General features: G+C 48.3%; 1 protein-coding gene across 1 annotated transcript in view; it reads right to left on the reverse strand.

Annotated features, from left to right (window-relative positions):
• Positions 1-7659, reverse strand: part of LOC115189942 (voltage-dependent calcium channel subunit alpha-2/delta-4-like) — a 54392-nt gene extending 46733 nt beyond the window's left edge. The window contains 2 exon segments of the mRNA XM_029748451.1: positions 1-33; positions 7312-7659. The exon segment at positions 1-33 is cut by the window's left edge and continues 49 nt beyond it. Coding sequence (XP_029604311.1) covers positions 1-33; positions 7312-7505 — 227 coding nt within the window. The 5' untranslated portion in view covers positions 7506-7659.
• Between the last annotated feature and the right edge of the window lie 7762 nt (positions 7660-15421).

Here is a 15421-nt window from a genome sequence, read left to right on the forward strand (position 1 = left end):
TGTTTTCCATAGGAGACGGCCCATTGCTGAACCCTGAAAAACAGAAAGGAAATACAGGAAATTACTGTAAGCTTTGTAAAAACCCAAATACAATTGAAGTACAATTGGCCCAATAGAAGAGCTCGGTTTACTGTCAATTTATTCTAGTAGTCCATGGCAACAGCACCTGCCTGGTTCTTCAGAATGAATTTATTCAAAACACAGCTAGTCTCCTCTCTAGGTTCCTGCATTTTAGGGAGTTTTTCCTAGCCTCTGTATGGCTCTCCGGGGTTTAGGCTGGGTCTCTGGAAACAAACTGCTGATGAAACAAAAGGGCTTAATAGAAGACATTTGATTGATGAATTGAGCTTCTCTCTGATTCATGGCATTGGGTCCTAGACATGTCCTAATGAGCTCACAATACCACATGTGTTATATTAGTTACTTAACTGTACTGGAGCCTCGTTCCAGAAGGTCGATGTTCTGGTTACTTAGAACAGATGCTTCTTGAAAATGAATTTATTTTCATTAGAGTTGTGTGGCCATAATGTACTTTATGTGTGTGTGTGTGTGTGTGTGTGTGTGTGTGTGTGTGTGTGTGTGTGTGTGTGTGTGTGTGTGTGTGTGTGTGTGTGTGTGTGTGGTGTGTGTGTGTGTGTGTGTGTGTGTGTGTTACTAAACCACCAGCGGGGATTGGGGTTAGAGAGGTGAGCTGGGGGACAGATGGGGGTTAGAGAGGTGAGCTGGGGGGATCAGATGGGGGTTAGAGAGGTGAGCTGGGGGGAACAGATGGGGGTTAGAGAGGTGAGCTGGGGAACAGATGGGGGTTAGAGAGGTGAGCTGGGGAACAGATGGGGGTTAGAGAGGTGAGCTGGGGAACAGATGGGGGTTAGAGAGGTGAGCTGGGGGGAACAGATGGGGGTTAGAGAGGTGAGCTGGGGGGAACAGATGGGGGATAGAGAGGTGAGCTGGGGAACAGATGGGGGTTAGAGAGGTGAGCTGGGTAACAGATGGGGGTTAGAGAGGTGAGCTGGGGAACAGATGGGGGTTAGAGAGGTGAGCTGGGGAACAGATGGGGGTTAGAGAGGTGAGCTGGGGGGAACAGATGGGGGTTAGAGAGGTGAGCTGGGGAACAGATGGGGGTTAGATAGGTGAGCTGGGGGAACAGATGGGGGTTAGAGAGGTGAGCTGGGGAACAGATGGGGGTTAGAGAGGTGAGCTGGGGGAACAGATGGGGGTTAGAGAGGTGAGCTGGGGGGAACAGATGGGGGTTAGAGAGGTGAGCTGGGGAACAGATGGGGGTTAGAGAGGTGAGCTGGGGAACAGATGGGGGTTAGAGAGGTGAGCTGGGGAACAGATGGGGGTTAGAGAGGTGAGCTGGGGAACAGATGGGGGTTAGAGAGGTGAGCTGGGGGAACAGATGGGGGTTAGAGAGGTGAGCTGGGGGGACAGATGGGGGTTAGAGAGGTGAGCTGGGGGAACAGATGGGGGTTAGAGAGGTGAGCTGGGGAACAGATGGGGGTTAGAGAGGTGAGCTGGGGGAACAGATGGGGGTTAGAGAGGTGAGCTGGGGGACAGATGGGGGTTAGAGAGGTGAGCTGGGGAACAGATGGGGGTTAGAGAGGTGAGCTGGGGGAACAGATGGGGGTTAGAGAGGTGAGCTGGGGGGACAGATGGGGGTTAGAGAGGTGAGCTGGGGGGAACAGATGGCTCAACACAGCCAGAGGAGCAGAGGAAGCAGCTAGCGTACAAGAGGTTATTATAATAACCTACAATATAGTGGGCTACAGTGTCACTATCTATATCTTTGGTAAGAGCATCCAGGAAGCCCCACTGGAGGGCTATTATGCTACATGCTAACACAGGGGCGCTGCTATGCTGCATGCTACAGAGCTAATACGCTATGCTAATAGGGGAGAGTTAATATGGTACAAGCTAACAATGAAAAGATACTATGCTACATGCCAAAAGTCTATGATGCTAACGCTATAGAGCTAATATGCTAAATGCTTACACTGGGAAGCTAAGCGTATATACACTGTCATTCAGCCTTTGCTTTAAACACATACAGAGAACCCAATCCTTCCTGACCCCCTGGACAGTGGAGGACAGATGAAAGGACATTCACAGCTGCTGCTCAAGCACTTAGTGCAGACACTGAGCCTTGTTTCAAGTCCTGGACAAACGGTTAGCTTAGCTAGCAGCTACACATTGTAAATGAAATGAGTCAGTAATATAACCCTACAACCGTGGTATTTAAGGGATGATGGTATTGATGACAGGTTGACCATAATACGGTGCCAAAGAGTCTTTTTACAAAATGTTGATGACAGGGTTGGGTGCATGTTGTTGTATTGTTGTTATGGAGACTCAGTGTGTCACAACCCCCCCCCCCCCCCCCCCCCCTCATTCTCTGGACATCTCTAATGATAAGGGGAAAGTGCACTGCTGTTCGGGCCGTGTGATGCTTTCGCCGGTCTAACTATGGTGTGACCTGTCCTCCCTAATAAGAGAAACAGCCTTTTTTACAATCTTTATGGTAAGGTCAAAGGTCATTACATCTTTATGTAAAGGGTGATGTAATACTGCTCTGTCTACGTCCCGCTGTGACTGTTCTGCCTAACTACAGTACTGTGACATACAGTATGCTTTGTAAGGTTAAGAGGTTAGGGCCAGGGCAGAACAAGCAATGTTACAGGCTTATGGGTTAGTCTAGCTCCAACTGTTCTGTTTAATCCACCCCGGGAGTCAGGAAGTCAGGAGATTTGTCCTGGTCAACCAATATTGTCACGAGACTGACTGGCACAGAGAGAGAACAGGAATGTCACACTGGGGACAGACATCATTTCAACATCTAGTTTAGATTTACATTTGTTCTGGTTGTTAACTAACGTGAATTCAACACGAAATCAACATGTTACCATGTCATTAGATTTAGGTTAAAAGTCGAGTGAAAAAAGTATGAATTTCCCTTTCATTGATGACTTTTTGCTAAACCAATCAGTTTTCCACTTTGGTTCAACGTCATCACACAATTGTTTTGCAATTACATGGAGAGAAAAAAAATATTCAACCAACACCAACTTTTCCCCAACCATTTACGTAACACAGGAAACTGGGATTTTGTCATTTGACTACACAACAATGGGGAAAGGCTTGTCTGTCTACTCCTATGTACTGTATATGCTGCAGTGTTTGTTCACCATCTAACAGGACAGAACAACAATCCTCATCACTGTCCAATGACAAACCTGGAGAGTTGAACAACTTCTACACTGGAACAATTTGGTAATTCAGCGTTTTCAACATTCCACAAATTAATTCCAATATTTGCATGCTGTGTGGAATGAACATATTCCATTAGAACTCTTTAGATAGATGGTCTCCTTGTGGCATAAGGAGACAAGGGGAGGTGAGCGGGGAGGGGAGGGGAGAGACAAGGCAAGGGGGGAGGAGAGAGACTAGGGGAAGGGAGGGGAGAGGGGAGGGGAGGGGAGCGGGGAGGGGAGGGGAGGGGAGGGGAGAGACAAGGGGAGGGGAGCGGGGAGGGGAGCGGGGAGGGGAGGGGAGAGACAAGGGGAGGGGAGGGGGGAGGAGAGAGACTAGGGGAGGGGAGGGGAGAGGGGAGGGGAGCGGGGAGGGGAGGGGAGAGACAAGGGGAGGGGAGGGGAGCGGAGGGGAGGGGAGAGACAAGGGGAGGGGAGGGGAGCGGAGGGGAGCGGGGAGGGGAGGGGAGAGACAAGGGGAGGGGAGGGGGGAGGAGAGAGACGAGGGGAGGGGAGAGGGGGGAGACTAGGGGAGGGGAGGGGAGGGGGTAGGAGAGACACTAGGGGAGGGGAGGGGAGAGTAGTGACTAGGGGAGGGGAGGGGAGGGGAGAGTAGTGACTAGGGGAGGGGAGAGTAGTGACTAGGGGAGGGGAGAGTAGTGACTAGGGAGGGGAGAGTAGTGACTAGGGGAGGAGAGGGGAGAGTAGTGACTAGGGGAGGGGAGGGGAGAGTAGTGACTAGGGGAGGGGAGAGTAGTGACTAGGGGAGGGGAGGGGAGAGTAGTGACTAGGGGAGGAGAGGGGAGAGTAGTGACTAGGGGAGGGGAGAGTAGTGACTAGGGGAGGGGAGGGGAGAGTAGTGACTAGGGGAGGAGAGGGGAGAGTAGTGACTAGGGGAGGGGAGGGGAGAGTAGTGACTAGGGGAGGAGAGGGGAGAGTAGTGACTAGGGGAGGGGAGGGGAGAGTAGTGACTAGGGGAGGGGAGAGTAGTGACTAGGGGAGGGGAGAGTAGTGACTAGGGGAGGGGAGGGGAGAGTAGTGGGGAGGGGAGAGTAGTGGGGAGGGGAGAGTAGTGACGAGGGGAGGGGAGGGGAGAGTAGTGACTAGGGGAGGAGAGGGGAGAGTAGTGACTAGGGGAGGGGAGAGTAGTGACTAGGGGAGGGGAGGGGAGAGTAGTGACTAGGGGAGGACAGGGGAGAGTAGTGACTAGGGGAGGGGAGAGTAGTGACTAGGGGAGGGGAGGGAGGGGAGGGGAGAGTAGTGACTAGGGGAGGGGAGAGTAGTGACTAGGGGAGGGGAGGGGAGGGGAGGGGAGAGTAGTGACTAGGGGAGGGGAGAGTAGTGACTAGGGGGGAAAGGGGAGAGGAGTGACTAGGGGAGGGGAGAGTAGTGACTAGGGGAGGGGAGGGGAGAGTAGTGACTAGGGGAGGGGGAGAGTAGTGACTAGGGGAGGGGAGAGTAGTGACTAGGGGAGGAGAGGGGAGAGTAGTGACTAGGGGAGGGGAGAGTAGTGACTAGGGGAGGGGAGGGGAGAGTCGTGACTAGGGGAGGGGAGGGGAGAGTAGTGACTAGGGGAGGGGAAGAGTCGTGACTAGGGGAGGGGAGAGTAGTGACTAGGGGCGAGGAGGGGAGAGTAGTGACTAGGGGAGGGGAGAGTAGTGACTAGGGGAGGGGAGGGGAGAGTAGTGACTAGGGGAGGGGAGGGGAGAGTAGTGACTAGGGGAGGGGAGAGTAGTGACTAGGGGAGGGGAGAGTAGTGACTAGGGGAGGGGAGAGTAGTGACTAGGGGAGGGGAGAGTAGTGACTAGGGGGGAAAGGGGAGAGGAGTGACTAGGGGAGGGGAGGAGAGAGTAGTGGACTAGGGGAGGAGAGGGGAGGAGAGTAGTGCCTAGGGGAGGGGAGAGTAGTGACTAGGGGGGAAAGGGGAGAGGAGTGCCTAGGGAGGGGAGAGTAGGACTAGGGGAGGGGAGGGGAGAGTAGTGACTAGGGGAGGGGAGAGTAGTGACTAGGGGAGAAGAGGGGAGAGTAGTGACTAGGGGAGGGGAGGGGAGAGTAGTGACTAGGGGAGGGGAGAGTAGTGACAAGGGGGGAAAGGGGAGAGGAGTGACTAGGGGAGGGGAGGGGAGAGTAGTGACTAGGGGAGGGGAGAGTAGTGACAAGGGGGGAAAGGGGAGAGGAGTGACTAGGGGAGGGGAGAGTAGTGACTAGGGGAGGGGAGGGGAGAGTAGTGACTAGGGGAGGGGTGAGTAGTGACTAGGGAGGGGAGAGTAGTGACTAGGGGAGGAGAGGAGAGGGAGAAGTAGTGCCTAGGGGAGGGGAGGGGAGAGTAGTGACTAGGGGAGGGGAGGGGAGGAGAGTCGTGACTAGGGAGGGAGAGTAGGGAGAGTAGTGACTAGGGGAGGGGAGAGTAGTGACTAGGGGAGGGGAGAGTAGTGACTAGGGGAGGGGAGAGTAGTGACTAGGGGAGGGAGAGTAGTGACTAGGGGAGGGGGAGTAGTGACTAGGGGAGGGGGAGTAGTGACTAGGGGAGGGGAGAGTAGTGACTAGGGGAGGGGAGAGTAGTGACTAGTGGAGGGGTGAGTAGTGACTAGGGGAGGGGAGAGTAGTGACTAGGGGAGGGGAGAGTAGTGACTAGGGGATTGGAGAGTAGTGACTAGTGGAGGGGTGAGTAGTGACTAGGGGAGGGGAGAGTAGTGACTAGGGGAGGGGAGGGGAGAGTAGTGACTAGGGGAGGGGAGGGGAGAGTAGTGACCAGGGGAGGGGAGGGGAGATCATAATACACTCTAATTTCAGAGGAGACAGATTTGTTTTACTGATAGTGTATAAGGAAACACATTTCCAGATAAATTCATGGTGACGTTTTAGGTCCAGTCACAGAAAGCTGGCTAACACACTTGGTGAGAGGATATGAGAATACAGTTCTGAGGGCCTCCCAACATGAACACACAATCAGAGGAGCTCTCTAAGACAACGGTTTCCCACCACTGATGTGACTCTGACTCTCTCTCTATGTCTTTGTCTCTCTGTCTCAGTATCTGTCTCAGTATCTGTCTCTTTCTCTGTCTCAGTATCTGTCTCTTTCTCTGTCTCAGTATCTGTCTCTTTCTCTGTCTCTCTGTCTTTGTCTCCCTGTCCCAGTATCAGACAGAGAGACAGACAGAGAAAGAGACAGATACTGAGACAGAGAGACAGAGAAAGAGACCTCTGTCTCTCTGTCTCAGTATCTGTCTCTTTCTCTGTTTGTCTCTCTCTCTGTCTGTCTCAGTATCTGTCTCTTTCTCTGTCTCTCTGTCTCAGTATCTGTCTCTTTCTCTGTTTGTCTCTCTCTCTCTGTCTGTCTCAGTATCTGTCTCTTTCTCTGTCTCTCTAGCTATCTCTCTCTGTATGTGTCTCTATCTATTGGAAGAGACTACTCTAGGTACATCTCTCTCTGTCTCTCTAGCTATCTCTCTCTGTCTCTCTAGCTATCTCTCTCTGTATGTGTCTCTCTATCTATTGGAAGACACTACTCTAGGTACATCTCTCTCTATATATGTGTCTATCTATTGGAAGACACTACTCTAGGTACATCTCTCTCTGTGTTGCAGGTATCCAGTTCAATGGTGAGTAGAGCCTTTACCTCAGCATCAGCACAGTGTGTCAATGAGGAGTCTCTTGGGCAGCACACAAACGCTATGTATAACATGAGCTATAGATATACAGTACTATTCTACTGACAGTGTATAGGGGACAGTGATGGGTACAGTAACATGAACTATAGATATACAGTACTATTCTACTGACAGTGTATAGGGGACAGTGATGGGTACAGTAACATGAATTATAGATATACAGTACTATTATACAGTACTATTCTACTGACAGTGTATAGGGGACAGTGATGGGTACAGTAACATTAACTATAGATATACAGTACTATTATACAGTACTATTCTACTGACAGTGTATAGGGGACAGTGATGGGTACAGTAATATGAACTATAGATATACAGTACTATTCTACTAACAGTGCAAGAGGGGTGTGAGGTCCACATGTTTTGGGTGAGGCCATGATTAGGGTACTCACGTTTCTGGCGGTATCTTCATCTGAGCGTTGGCCATGAAGCAGAGCCAGCTGGACCAGATAATCCACAGGGTGATGATCCGTGTCATCCCGGCGCTCCTCTCCCGCCCACGCATCCCGACGCCAACGCCAACGTTCCGACCGCCGCCGTTCCGACGATGCATCACTACGGTTGCTGACGACCCCACTGACAGCATCTGCAGGGGTCGACCCACTGGGTTTTATCAGATGTACTGTATTCAAACAAACAACAACCCAACAGGAGTCTGTATGTTCCCTAGAGACTCAGGAAGTCAGGGAGAAGGAGGACCAGACAGTGTTGTCCAAGGACAGGATTAATGGAGGATCCCAGTTGGAACAGGAGTCTGTATGTTCCCTAGAGACTCAGGAAGTCAGGGAGAAGGAGGACCAGACAGTGTTGTCCAAGGACAGGGTTAATGGAGGATCCCAGTTGGAACAGGAGTCTGTATGTTCCCTAGAGACTCAGGAAGTCAGGGAGAAGGAGGACCAGACAGTGTTGTCCAAGGACAGGGTTAATGGAGGATCCCAGTTGGAACAGGAGTCTGTATGTTCCCTAGAGACTCAGGAAGTCAGGGAGAAGGAGGACAGACAGTGTTGTCCAAGGACAGGGTTAATGGAGGATCCCAGTTGGAACAGGAGTCTGTATGTTCCCTAGAGACTCAGGAAGTCAGGGAGAAGGAGGACCAGACAGTGTTGTCCAAAGACAGGGTTAAAGGAGGATCCCAGTTGGAACAGTTTGATCACGTTAGATTCAGCAGCTCCATGCTGCCCCAGTGATCCAGGGTTCTGGAAGGTTCTGACGAAGTCAAACACCACCCTGTACAAGCAACATGACTGCTTCTTTAGAAGAGGGTTAACATCCACACTACCAAGTGTACACTAGAGTTAACACCCACACTACCAAGTGTACACTAGAGATAACATCCACACTACTAAGTGTACACTAGAGATAACACCCACACTACCAAGTGTACACTAGGGTTACATCCACACTACCAAGTGTACACTAGGGTTACATCCACACTACCAAGTGTACACTAGGGTTACATCCACACTACCAAGTGTACACTAGGGTTACATCCACACTACCAAGTGTACACTAGAGATAACATCCACACTACCAAGTGTACACTAGGGTTACATCCACACTACCAAGTGTACACTAGAGATAACATCCACACTACCAAGCTTATCTCGTTTGTGGTGCTGAGAGTTAATGCCCCAAAATCAACATTGTATACCACATCACTAGACCAGGCTCTTTCTCTCCAGCTTCTATTCATCCATTCATCAATCCACACCTCCGTCTGCTTCACTCCTCCATGCTGCTCCCTCCCTCGCTCCTCTACCTCTCCAATAAACACGTCCGCAGGGAAAGAAGAGGAGAAACCAGAGGTGTTCAACTTCTTTCTTCAAACAAAAGAAAAACCCAAAGTCAAATCCAAGAAAAGTTCTGCCACCAAAGATCTTACTCCAGCGAACAGGAGACCATACTTCCTCCTCCAAAGAATAAACTTCTAAATGTCTCAGCTGTAACTACAGGAAACGCTGTCCCTAAAAGCCTAACGTTGTAATCCTTCTCAGTAGGCTCTAAATGGGGTGTTAGAAAAGAGGCCCCTGGGTAGTCCGTGCTGAGGGACGAAGGGCGTAGGTTTAGGGCCGTGGCTCAAGGAGAGAGAGAGAGAGAGAGAGAGAGAGAGAGAGAGAGAGAGAGAGAGAGAGAGAGAGACAGAGAGGTTAGTAGGAGACAGGACACTGCTGGCTGCTACAACCAGCCCTGCCACTGGAAGTTACTGTAGCAGCCAGCCAGCATATCTCTTCCCCACTTCCACTCCTTCCCCTCCAACAGTTTACATCATAATCTGCTTAGATTAAACTCTCTTCCTCCTCCCCTCCCCCCTCTACGGGTTTACAAAGGTTGTTGTAGTGGAGAGAGGAAGAGGTGGAGAGAGAGAGAGAGAGAGAGAGAGAGAGAGAGAGAGACAGAGAGAGACATTTTTATTGTTTATTTCACTTTAGTTTATTATCTACTTCACTTGCATTGGCAATGTTAACATGTTTCCCATGCCAATAAAGCCCTTTGAATTGAATTTAAATGAATAGAGAGGGATAGTGGGTAGGCGTGGGGCAGGGGGGCGAAGGTGGGGGCAAGGGGCCGGGGGCGAGGGTGGGGGCCGAGGGTGGGGGCGAGGGTGGGGGCCGAGCTTGGGGGCGAGGGGCCGAGGGTGGGGGCGAGGGGCCGAGGGTGGGGGCGAGGGGCCGGGGGCGAGGGGCCGGGGCCGAGGGGCCGGGGCCGAGGGGCCGGGGGGGTTGTTGTATCAAAGAGGATTATGGTGATTTCTGGAGACAGGCTTGTGTTGGACCAATCAGAGAAAGGGAAAGTAAAAGCCCCAGAAGCTTGGTTTTTAAACAGTGTGGAGAGACACCTAGTGGTGCCATGACAACTCTGACTGACTCTGACAACAGCAGTCTGCACCAGAGACTGTGGAACAGGACACATGGGAGAGCAAAAATAAATCACATTGCATGGCGGTATATTCTCCCAAAAGGGCTTATTCTAAGGCTTAGTATAGTTGGGATGTCCAATTCATAGAATTAGGAACGAGTAGTAATTATCAGGATCTCTATGGTTCTATTCTTCTATCCAGTACCTGGGACTTTCTGTCCAGTAAACTACTGGTCATTGTGCACATAGATGTCGTACCATAGATGTGAGGCTAGGTTACAGATCATAGATGTCGTACCATAGATGTGGGGCTAGGTTACAGATCATAGATGTCGTACCATAGATGTGAGGCTAGGTTACAGATCATAGATGTCGTACCATAGATGTGGGGCTAGGTTACAGATCATAGATGTCGTACCATAGATGTGAGGTTACAGATCATAGATGTCGTACCATAGATGTGAGGTTACAGATCATAGATGTCATACCATAGATGTGAGGCTAGGTTACAGATCATAGATGTCGTACCATAGATGTGAGGCTAGGTTACAGATCATAGATGTCGTACCATAGATGTGGGGCTAGGTTACAGATCATAGATGTCGTACCATAGATGTGAGGTTACAGAACATAGATGTCGTACCATAGATGTGGAGATAGGTTACAGATCATAGATGTCGTACCATAGATGTGAGGTTACAGATCATAGATGTCGTACCATAGATGTGAGGTTACAGATCATAGATGTCGTACCATAGATGTGGAGATAGGTTACAGATCATAGATGTCGTACCATAGCTGTGAGGTTACAGATCATAGATGTCGTACCATAGATGTGAGGCTAGGTTACAGATCATAGATGTCGTACCATAGATGTGCGGCTAGGTTACAGATCATAGATGTCGTACCATAGATGTGGGGATAGGTTACAGATCATAGATGTCGTACCATAAATGTGAGGTTAGGTTACAGATCATAGATGTGAGGTTACAGATCATAGATGTGAGGTTACAGATCATAGATGTGAGGTTACAGATCATAGATGTCGTACCATAGATGTGAGGTTACAGATCATAGATGTCGTACCATAGATGTGGAGATAGGTTACAGATCATAGATGTCGTACCATAGCTGTGAGGTTACAGATCATAGATGTCGTACCATAGATGTGAGGCTAGGTTACAGATCATAGATGTCGTACCATAGATGTGCGGCTAGGTTACAGATCATAGATGTCGTACCATAGATGTGGGGATAGGATACAGATCATAGATGTCGTACCATAGATGTGAGGTTAGGTTACAGATCATAGATGTGAGGTTACAGATCATAGATGTGAGGTTACAGATCATAGATGTGAATTTACAGATCATAGATGTCGTACCATAGATGTGAGGTTACAGATCATAGATGTCGTACCATAGATGTGAGGTTACAGATCATAGATGTCGTACCATAGATGTGGAGATAGGTTACAGATCATAGATGTCGTACCATAGCTGTGAGGTTACAGATCATAGATGTCGTACCATAGATGTGAGGCTAGGTTACAGATCATAGATGTCGTACCATAGATGTGAGGTTAGGTTACAGATCATAGATGTGAGGTTACAGATCATAGATGTGAGGTTACAGATCATAGATGTCGTACCATAGATGTGAGGTTACAGATCATAGATGTCGTACCATAGATGTGGAGATAGGTTACAGATCATAGATGTCGTACCACAGCTGTGAGGTTACAGATCATAGATGTCGTACCATAGATGTGAGGCTAGGTTACAGATCATAGATGTCGTACCATAGATGTGAGGCTAGGTTACAGATCATAGATGTCGTACCATAGATGTGAGGCTAGGTTACAGATCATAGATGTCGTACCATAGATGTGGGGCTAGGTTACAGATCATAGATGTCGTACCATAGATGTGAGGCTAGGTTACAGATCATAGATGTCATACCATAGATGTGAGGTTACAGATCATAGATGTCGTACCATAGATGTGAGACTAGGTTACGGATCATAGATGTCGTACCATAGATGTGAGGCTAGGTTACAGATCATAGATGTCGTACCATAGATGTGGGGATAGGTTACAGATCATAGATGTCGTACCATAGATGTGAGGTTACAGATCATAGATGTCGTACCATAGATGTGAGGCTAGGTTACAGATCATAGATGTCGTACCATAGATGTGAGGCTAGGTTACAGATCATAGATGTCGTACCATAGATGTGAGGCTAGGTTACAGATCATAGATGTCGTACCATAGATGTGAGGATTAGGTTACAGATCATAGATGTCGTACCATAGATGTGAGGCTAGGTTACAGATCATAGATGTGAGGCTAGGTTACAGAAAACATGTGTGTATCCAAAATCTAAATAGGACGATGCTACTGATGCTTCATGCATAGTACAGTAACCTAAATACTACAGGCATTTTGTTAATAGATAGAATATGGCCGCAGTGGGACAAAGGCAGACACTGCGCTTTGTCCCAAAATGCACCCTATTCCCTACATCAGGGGTACTCAAACACTATTTGGTAAAGTTTCCCGGATGGATAATCTTTATCTGTGTAATAACAAACCCCCATCTCTGAACCCAGGTGACCCCAACCTGTTCAACATGTCCTCACCCCTCCAGTCACAAGAAATACAAGGAGCCGTTTTACAGCTCATTTCCTGCAATTCAACACAATTCAACACAATGTATTATATTACTACACACCACAATGTATTATACTACTACACACCACAATGTATTACACTATTACACACCACAATGTATTATACTACTACACACCACAATGTATTATATTACTACACACCACAATGTATTATATTACTACACACCACAATGTATTATACTACTACACACCACAATGTATTACACTATTACACACCACAATGTATTATATTACTACACACCACAATGTATTATACTACTACACACCACAATGTATTATATTACTACACACCACAATGTATTATATTACTACACACCACAATGTATTATACTACTACACACCACAATGTATTATACTACTACACACCACAATGTATTATACTACTACACACCACAATGTATTATACTACTACACACCACAATGTATTATATTACTACACACCACAATGTATTATACTACTACACACCACAATGTATTATATTACTACACACCACAATGTATTATATTACTACACACCACAATGTATTATACACCACAATGTATTATATTACTACACACCACAATGTATTATACTACTACACACCACAATGTATTATATTACTACACACCACAATGTATTATACACCACAATGTATTATACTACTACACACCACAATGTATTATACACCACAATGTATTATATTACTACACACCACAATGTATTATACACCACAATGTATTATACAACACAATGTATTATACACCACAATGTATTATACTACTACACACCACAATGTATTATATTACTACACACTGTTACGGAGTCTAGTTGATAGGTAATCGACTAGCCGGACTGTTCCCCGGACTCCGCGTGTAGGGATTTGTACAATGCATGAACAAGGCTATTGAACTAGACATTGGTGTCTGTCTTTATTACTTTATCCAATATATCATACTGAAACACACACCACAATGCATTATACTACTACACACCACAATGTATTATACACCACAATGTATTATATTACTACACACCACAATGTATTATACACCACAATGTATTATATTACTACACAACACAATGTATTATATTACTACACACCACAATGTATTATACTACTACACACCACAATGTATTATACTACTACACACCACAATGTATTACACACCACAATGTATTATACTACTACACACCACAATGTATTATACTACTACACACCACAATGTATTACACTACTACACACCACAATGTATTATACACCACAATGTATTATATTACTACACACCACAATGTATTATACTACTACACACCACAATGTATTATACTACTACACACCACAATGTATTATATTACTACACACCACAATGTATTGTACTGATTCACACAACAATGACCATACAGTATGTTAATCACATTGACACGCTAACAGTTTATGAAACACAAGTGTTAGTGGACTAGGCTGGGGTCAGCTGCTGGGTAGGGCTGTGGGATCCCTGTTTCTCCCTGCTGGGTAGGGCTGTGGGATCCCTGTTCTGTCCCTCCCTGCTGGGTAGGGCTGTGGGATCCCTGTTCTGTCCCTCCCTGCTGGGTAGGGCTGTGGGATCCCTGTTCTGTCCCTCCCTGCTGGGTAGGGCTGTGGGATCCCTGTTCTGTCCCTCCCTGCTGGGTAGGGCTGTGGGATCCCTGTTCTGTCCCTCCCTGCTGGGTAGGGCTGTGGGATCCCTGTTCTGTCCCTCTCTGCTGGGTAGGGCTGTGGGATCCCTGTTCTGTCCCTCCCTGCTGGGTAGGGCTGTGGGATCCCTGTTCTGTCCCTCCCTGCTGGGTAGGGCTGTGGGATCCCTGTTCTGTCCCTCCCTGCTGGGTAGGGCTGTGGGATCCCTGTTCTGTCCCTCCCTGCTGTGGTCTGTAGTGTGGATCAGCCATCGTTAGTCCTGCTAACCCCTCTCACACTCACGCAACACGACTCAGGACAGGCAGGACACCTGTTGTGTGTCTGTTAAGACGGAGACACCCACACACGTCCTGATAATCCGTCTCTCAGCCCTCTGATAACCCGTCTCTCAGCCCTCTGATAACCCGTCTCTCAGCCCTCTGATAACCCGTCTCTCAGCCCTCTGATAACCCGTCTCTCAGCCCTCTGATAACCCGTCTCTCAGCCCTCTGATAACCCGTCTCTCAGCCCTCTGATAACCCGTCTCTCAGCCCTCTGATAACCCGTCCCTCAGCCGTCTGATAACCCGTCTCTCAGCCCTCTGATAACCCGTCTCTCAGCCCTCTGATAACCCGTCTCTGCCACACAACATGGTTCAGCACTAGCGACTAGGACAGAGAGATAGAATGGACTAAAATAATGGCCATTGTTCCCATCTCAGCTGTTTCTATCTGATTTGTTGTATGTTGTTTCCCGTTAGGTTAGCGGCTCTCTCTTCCCAACTCATTTCAAGTCCTGGTAAGGAGTCTAACCAGGAAAGCAAGACAAAAAAAGAGTCACTCACCTGTCTGTCAATCCTCAGGTTAACTATGGAATCACAGTCCAGCGGCAAGTCTCTGAAAACGGTCCTGACTCCCTCGGAGTGATGATACTAGAACAGCAGTTGTAATGAGCTTTAAATGGCGTAAAGGTTGTGACTAGTTGATGCTGTCCTGACTGACTGTGTGTACATTCCACACTAGGATACAGTAAGCAATGTTATGTTGCTTCCTGCTTCGACTAACCTCACCAGACCGTCCCTACACACACCCCACCCTCCCAATCCTCAAGGGTGAGTCCCAATAACCTCTCCTCCCTTCTGAAGTCTGCAGTCGTTTCCTACTCCCCCCCACATTTAACAGCGTTGGATTGGTGTAGACATGAGTTAGAGCAACTTTCAACATACCACTCATGTCTCTTCAAATCCAGAGAGAAAGTGAGCAAGTGAACAACATTTTTGGGATGCACCCTTAGTGTGTGTACTAGTCCCTGACCCCCCCC

This window comes from Salmo trutta, unplaced genomic scaffold (assembly GCF_901001165.1).
Source record: "Salmo trutta unplaced genomic scaffold, fSalTru1.1, whole genome shotgun sequence".
NCBI classification, from domain to species: domain Eukaryota; kingdom Metazoa; phylum Chordata; class Actinopteri; order Salmoniformes; family Salmonidae; genus Salmo; species Salmo trutta.